At 50.1% G+C, this 7,329-nt stretch overlaps 1 protein-coding gene across 1 annotated transcript in view; it reads left to right on the top strand.

The window, feature by feature from the left end:
- The first annotated feature begins 1,587 nt into the window (after nucleotides 1-1,587).
- Nucleotides 1,588-7,329, top strand: part of LOC102384350 (membrane-spanning 4-domains subfamily A member 15-like) — an 18,001-nt gene continuing 12,259 nt past the window's right edge. The window contains exons 1-3 of the mRNA XM_014521048.2: nucleotides 1,588-1,726; nucleotides 3,755-3,933; nucleotides 5,123-5,242. Of these exons, the coding sequence (XP_014376534.1) occupies nucleotides 3,766-3,933; nucleotides 5,123-5,242 (288 nt within the window). The 5' untranslated portion in view covers nucleotides 1,588-1,726; nucleotides 3,755-3,765. The remainder of the gene's footprint in view (nucleotides 1,727-3,754; nucleotides 3,934-5,122; nucleotides 5,243-7,329) is intronic.

Below are 7,329 nucleotides of genomic sequence, written 5' to 3'. Positions count from 1 at the left end.
CCTGCTACATTTGAAGTTTAGCCCACTGGCTCCCCCAGCAGGTTGGATGACTTTTTGCCTGTTCTGGCCAGAAGTTCTAGCCACCACCCATCCCGCCACGTCCAGTGTGTTGAGGCTTTCGCTCCCCAGTGTAAGTGTGGGAGGGGGACCTCATGCAGGCTATTCTGCCCCAGGCCCTGCACCCTGCTGGGATCGTCTCTGCTTGGGGTTATGTTCAGTGATGTATGTGTCCCAGGCCCTCTTTGCCCCTGTTCTTCCAGAAGTGTCTTTTCTTGGAGCAATGAAATGGCTGATTTTGCTCACTTTTAAAAGTAGGTTCTGACAGAATGTCATCAGGAGAAAAACTGCAGGTCTGCCAGCATAAGCAACTCAGAGGTGGGACATGGGGGTGGGGGGGGGGTACATGCTCCCCCTAAGATTTGCCGATGCCAATGCTGTTACTGGCTTCTGCAAGTGATCCCCACTCGCCACCCTTCTCCCCTCACCACCAATGCTGCCACCAGCATCTGCAGACAGTCCCTGCTTGCTGCTGATGCTGCCTCCTACAAATGGTACCCCCCCCCAGTCTTGGGAGGCACCAGTCATTCATGTCTGCCAGTTTTTGCTTGTGTGACGCAGAATCCCAACCCCTTTTCTTCCCTACACAGGTTTCTATAAGGAGATAGTCCATTCACAGGAAAGGCCTCAGTGAGTCTAGCACAAGAGAGCCACTCACAGCACATAAGCCCCTGAATGCCCGGTTTTCCTCCGGTTTATCAGCTCCTTCCTCTAGCCTCCTTCCACATTCCTACTGCCAAATGAAAGCTCTCATTCAAAGTGACTGCGACAGCTACAAAGAGTGCTCATGAGCCACATTCAGAACAGGATGCAGATGTATTCCCCAAACTGATATCACACCTATGGCAAGAGCCCCCCACTGTCTTTGTCAGATATGGCTTCAGAGCTCTCACTTTCACAGCCACACATATATCACAGTGGTCTGAGGGGATAACCAGGCTGTCAGTGTCAAGTTTTGGATTTCTGGAAAAGGTTCAGAAGTTGCTTTGAAAGGACAGCAGCCAATAGGATGTTTGGGTGCCCTCACAAGTGTTGAACTTTCTATGCTGTCCTTCCCCAGCCTGGAAACCAGATCCCTAAGCCTTAGGTCATAGCCAGAATTGCCCTCAGCATGGGCCAAAACTCAAGCAGAGAAGACCTGCTGAAGGATGAGCCTTTACCTGCTAGGTGGGACTGTATGAGGGACGCTCACCTCTGTCACCCACTTCGTACATAAAAAGGAGCCTTCTGTCCTCTGGGATGTTGTGTGGAGCCCCATTCACTCATAGATTGTGAGAGAGACACTCACATCTCCATCTCAAAGCGATTTTCCCTCTCCTTCCATTAGGATGAGTCTCTGGGTCATGTTTTCCCTCTCACATATACTCATGCGCATGCACACACAGACATAACCAATTTCTTTTCAATGTCCTATCCTCAGCCCTGCTTCTTGCATCTGGCAAGCAGACCTGAGCACACTATTTGGAAATGAGGAACTTTTGCAAATTTCCCTAAATAAACTTCCTGCCCGGACTCAGCTACCAAGCCAGCCTCCGTTCCCCTGACAAGCTCAGTCCTTTCCCACCCGTTGCTGAGCTCTGGTCAAGATCTTCTCCCAAGAAACTTACAGAGGTAGAGCGCTCAAGGATTCTCACTGCATACCACAGCCACAAGCCTGAGGAAGGCAGGGGTAAGTAAAGGCAGGGGATCTTAGCTCTCTTCTACCCAGAGAACTAAGTGGGTAGTTGAGGACCGAGGGGAGGGGGGAAATACCCGCGCTGACAGGGTGGGAGACAGTTTGTTGGATTGTCACTAAGGTCTTGGATCTCTGAACAGCTGGAGACAAAACACATCTTTGCTGATCGCCCCCCTGTCTCTGAGTTCAAGCCGAATTTCTCTTTCTGTCCATCTGATCCTTACTCCTCTGCGTTTCTCTCTTCATCTCTCCACACTCCCTCAGCCTCATATATTATCCTGTCACTTCTTCCCACACACTTCTCTCTTCTCACTCTACCCTCCCCTCTCTTTTGATTTCCAAACCCTCTTTCCACCTCCTCGCATTTTTCCCTCCTTCATACTCCCTTCATTTCTTCTTCCTCCCTTTGGTTGTGTTACATTCTTCCTTCCCTGGCCCTGTTTTACTCTGTTTTCCTGGCTCTTGCTATTGCTGTCTTTCTATCTGCCATGCCCCGTTCCCCCCACAACCCCTTCCACACTTATCTCTCTCTGTGGCTTGTTTTGTTTCATGTTTCTCTGCCACCTCAATTTTTCCCTTTCCTACCGTCCCTGAGCGAGTGGAAGCTGACTTCCTGTCCTCAATGACCTTCAGCCTCCTCTCTCTACCCCCTCGTGTGCCCCCAGCTCCTGAACCCTAGGTGACACAGCCTTTCTTCTCCCATTGCCAGCAAGCACGGCGAATGTTGTGATGTAACTAGTATGCAGCATGGAGCAATCATCCCAGAGTTGGTCGCTTCTGCTCCACAGTCCACTTCCTGCTCCCTGGAGCCTGCAGCTTCCTGCCAGGTGCCTGAGGAAAGACAGGGGCAAGGCTCTCACTCACTCTCCCTGAAGTAATAGCTCTCTTTGATAGATTCATAGACATTAGGGGCTGGAAGGGACCTCGCAAGATCATTGAGTCCAGCCCCACTGCCAGAGATAGGAAGTCTGCTGGGGTCAAATGATCCCAGCAAGATAAGCATCCAAATGTTTTTTGAATGAGTCCAGAGTAGGTGCTTGCACCTCCTCTGGGGGCAGTCTGTTCCAGACCTTGGACACTTGGACTGTAAAGAAGTTTTTCCTTGTGTCCAGTCTAAACCAGCCTTCCAGAAGTTTGTGGCCATTAGACCTTGTTATCCCTTGGGGAGCCCTGGTGAACAACTGTCCTCCCAGATCCTGGTGTACCCCAATCATTTCAGTGGAGCATGGAACCTGGGATCCATCATGCTAGGGAGCAAATCACTGGGATACCAGCAGCAAGATCCCTTGGGATTTGTTTCCTGTAACACCCTCACCTCCCATAGCTGGAACATCTCTAGGATCCTTCCCATGATTTCCCCATAGCAAGTACTCCCCTTGTAATCTCCCCCTGGAATCTCTTTCTGAGAATTTCCACAGTGAGCATGAATGACGCATGCCCCTGGCGGCTGGGTGGGGCACAGCAGCAGCGGGAATGTGACAGCAGCGGCAGGAGCACGGTGGTGGTAAGCGGGAGCTCCCACAGATGCCACCGGCACTGTCGGCAGTGGAAGGGGTGGAGGCAAGTGCTGACCAAGGGTCAGCAACCACCTGCAGATGCCACTGTTAGCATCAGTGGTGGCCAGTGGGGATCACTGACCGACTGCAGACACCGCCGGTGTTGTCGGCAGTGGGGGAGAGGGAAGGGGGATGGTGAGCAGCAATCACCCTCAGAGGGTAGAGGTTGCACCGCTACACTCAGGGGGTGCACATGCACCCCCTACATGTCACCCCTGATAATGAGCAGACTCCTAGGATCTCTCCCCTGAGATCCCTATGACAAGATCACCCCAGAGGCCCTTCCCGTTTGTCAAGGGAGGCTCCCAAGGTAAGCAGCAGTCATCCACCCCTTTCTCTTCCTGCAAAAGAGGTCTTTTCCCTGGGCCTGCTGCAGGCACCTGGTACCTCCTGCTGCAGGCACCTGGCACTCTCACACCTGGCCCTGACCCTGCTTCTAACCCCGACTTCCCTGTTCTCTCCACAGCTCACATTGACATGGCATCCACAGTGTCAGAGTCTGGTGGAGTGAAAGTCATCACACAGGTCCTCCAAGCCACAGACCCCCGGGCTGCGCAGCTGATGCCATGCCCCAGCCCCACCACATCCTATCCAGGCTCAATTCTGGTCAAAGACTTCAGGAAAGCACAGCCTAAGGCACTTGGGGTGAGGTTATGACTGAGGTTACTAGCATGTAGCAACCCACATGGGGACATGTAGAGAGGGGTAGCTGGAACTTTTCATATCTTGCCTAGGGGTTACTAGGAACATGTTCCCTAGTATAACATCCCTCTTTCAGTCTGAGGTGTCCAATATCTCCCCTGTGCACAGAAAAAGGCAGGGAGGGTGGGAGAAAATCTCCCTGGGAGGAGATGGGTCCATCAACCCTATTTCTTTCCCTGGATGCATTTCATTCTGTCAGTACTTTTAGAGTTTGGGTACAGTCTGTTTGTTATAGGCCTGTTGGTACATGTGTCCCACTGACTTCATGGGTCATGAACACAGAACATAACCTCCAGGGAAGAAGATTTTAGGTAATGGATTGACAGGGAGCTTCAATTCACTATCCAAGGGGGAAAAATGGAAATGGAGGAGAGGAATCCCCACTAGGTGTGATCACATGCTGGTTGTATAGATGTTGATGAAAGTGCAGATGCTCACCTTGGTGGTGGTGGCTGAGGTGTAATTAGAAGGCAGGATAGATATAAAGAGGCAGCAACGAGTAGTGTGCTGATGGTTGCAGCAGTGGGGAGGGGTGGGAAGGGTTGATGCCCTGATGGTAATGATCTTAGTGGTGCTGCCATGATGGTGGTGACTTTAGCAAGGGTTATGTAAAATTATGGTGATATTAGCAGTGGTGATGTCATGATAGTGGTGACATTAATGGTAGTGATGTGGTGATGGTGTTTGCAGCATGAAGATGGTGATGATGAGGTGGTGAGTGGGTGATGATCTTAGTGGCAGTGATAGAGTTGGGATAAAAGTGATGGTTTTAATATGGTGATAGAGATGAGGACATTAACAGTGTTGATAGGGGTGGTGAGGTTAGCAGTAGCAGGGTTGATAGTTGTCATGGTGGTGGAAGTTGTTGCTATAGGTAGTGATTTTAGCAGTAATAGTGGAAATGATGACATTATCAGTAGGCTGCTGTTGGTACTGAACTTAGCAACAGTCATAGTGGCAGTGGTTATGGAGTTGGTAAAGGCAGTGGTGGTGACGGGGTAATAACTGTGGTGATATTAATTGTGTTGATGGAGCTGGTGAGGCCAGAGGAGGTGACACTGTAGATAATGCTAATGCTACTGAATTATTTGTGTAAGACTGACTTGGGGCCCCCTCTCCTCTTCCACTCCAGTCAATACAGATAGTAGCTGGCATCACACAGATAAGTTTTGGGATTGCCTTGACGATTGCAGAAGCCAGCAACCCTGCCCTCACTGTGACCAGTGGAGTCTACTTCTGGATTGGATTCCTGGTAAGCAGTAATGGCAGCACAGAGCTGACTCAGAGCTGGATGGGCGAGCAGGTCTCCACAAAGCAGTTCAGGGGCACATTCTGGTTTCATGCATGGAAGGGCATGTGCTGAACTGGAGAGATTTTCAGAATAACAGGATGTGTGGGATGCACTGAGTAAAGCCCAAACGGATGATGAAAAGGAATCCCAGCAAGTCGACTCAGTCTGGACTCAGTCCCAATGTCCTGAAACCAGCATATTTGCTCACCTTGTAATGGTATCTTTCTGGCACCCCTGTGCTACAGGGTCATGGCATGTAGATATGACATCACTCTAGGGAAGCACAACTTCATAAGGCTTACACCAAACTTAAGCCTTTTAAACAGGCCTGCAAGTCATGCTCATGGAAACCTCCTGAAAACAAAAACAGGTAGACAAACCAACATCAGTTACAGTGCTTCCCCTGAGGCTGCCCTGGAGTGTGCCCTCCCCTTCACATCCTAAACAGGTATGCAGAAAAGATCCACTCGCCTAGGATTATTTACTCCTAAACATTACCCTATACTTACTGCCCCACCAAAGAGACCTGACCCTGCCATGGATGTGTAGGTGGCGAAAGGTCAGGGCTAACAGGGCTTAGATCCCCCAAACTAATTTTGCAGTAGCTGACAACAGCAGCAGCACCATGGCACCACTGCCCTGCAGTGCCCGGCACCACTCAGCATACAGCCAGACCAGCATCCCAGGCATACTCAGCTCTGTGCAGCTCCACTATTCCAGTGCCACTGCCATGCCCTGCCACCACAACACCATGCTCATTGCCCTCGACACATGCTCCTCCAGCCCCCCAGATAATATTTTCTCCCGCCACCTATGCACGGATGCTCTGGAAATGGACTCCTATGCCTTTCCATACCCATACTACTCATGCAAGGAGATAGTGGATCTTTTAACTATCTTATGACTTCTCCACAGAAGAGACAAGCAAAAGTCTAATAAGAGTCTTAATTTGGCTCTGCTTCTTTTAGCTTAGCGGGTAGAGGCTCATGCTTTTTGCTGTGTAGCTCTTTGGTTTGGGTCCAATGTTTGGTGAGAACTGGCTTTAAGATAAACCTACAAAATGTCATGGTTTGACAGGCTGGACATTCTTTGCAAAACCTGTTTCAGCCTCCCAGATAGTTTAAAAAGATAAAGAAATCTTGTCCAAATTTAAATGTTTTTTGTCCTAGGGAAACATATCATGATTCACTATATCACCAGGCAGTGACACAGGCATGCTACCTCCTACGGTGGAAGGAGGGTACAGATACAGCACACATTTATTACACAAATAGTAAATTGACCTGATGCCATAAGAAAAGCGGCATGGTCAAACAACATGGAGCTTTAAACCAGTGTAAGTCCCTGCAGGTCCAGCAAAGCCAAAAGGCCTCCCTGGGCTGAAGAACTACCAACACACCCTCCCACCACCCCCTGCCCTGTGTGGGCTGGGACCCAGTCCAGGCACCATCTCAGCCATAAAGGAGGGAGGAGAACCTGACCAGCCTAAAGACCCTACAAAGCTGGCAGACCTCCCTGGGCAGGTGCCACCCTGGGGCAACACTTAAGGTTGCTCTTTGGTCTTTCAGCATTGATTGAGGCGGAGATGAAGGGTCTTTCTTTTTCTTTTACTTTGTTTAGGGATCTCTGGTATTTGTGTTATGTTTGTTGTGGGGTGGGGGAGGAGTTAAGTATAGAAGAGGAGGCTCTGGCTTAAAGGGGATGGTGGGATGGGTGGGGTTGACCTGGGGGGTGGGAGTGGGTGGGCAGGAAGAGAGAAAAGATCTCATGTATCTGGCTGTGAGTAGTGAACCGGAGCTATGGTTGGGATTAGTAGGAAGGTTTGCTTATGTGGGGGCTTGTGCAGGGACACGGTGGTTAGAGGACAAGGGAAGAGTTGGAGTTCTCAGGTTTTGGGGTGTTGTTTGAAGGATCTTGTAGGTGGGTAGTAGAGCTGTGCAAAATTTTGCCGCCAGTTTTGTTTTGACGCTGTTTCAACCAGTTTTGAGGTCGAAACAGCAAAATTGAAATGGAACAGATACAGTCAAAACAGCCTTGAAACAAAGTGA

This window comes from Alligator sinensis, unplaced genomic scaffold (assembly GCF_000455745.1).
Source record: "Alligator sinensis unplaced genomic scaffold, ASM45574v1 scaffold437_1, whole genome shotgun sequence".
NCBI lineage: Eukaryota > Metazoa > Chordata > Crocodylia > Alligatoridae > Alligator > Alligator sinensis.
The sequence above is the reverse complement of the archived record's forward strand: the minus strand, read 5'-3'. Positions and strand labels throughout refer to the sequence as shown.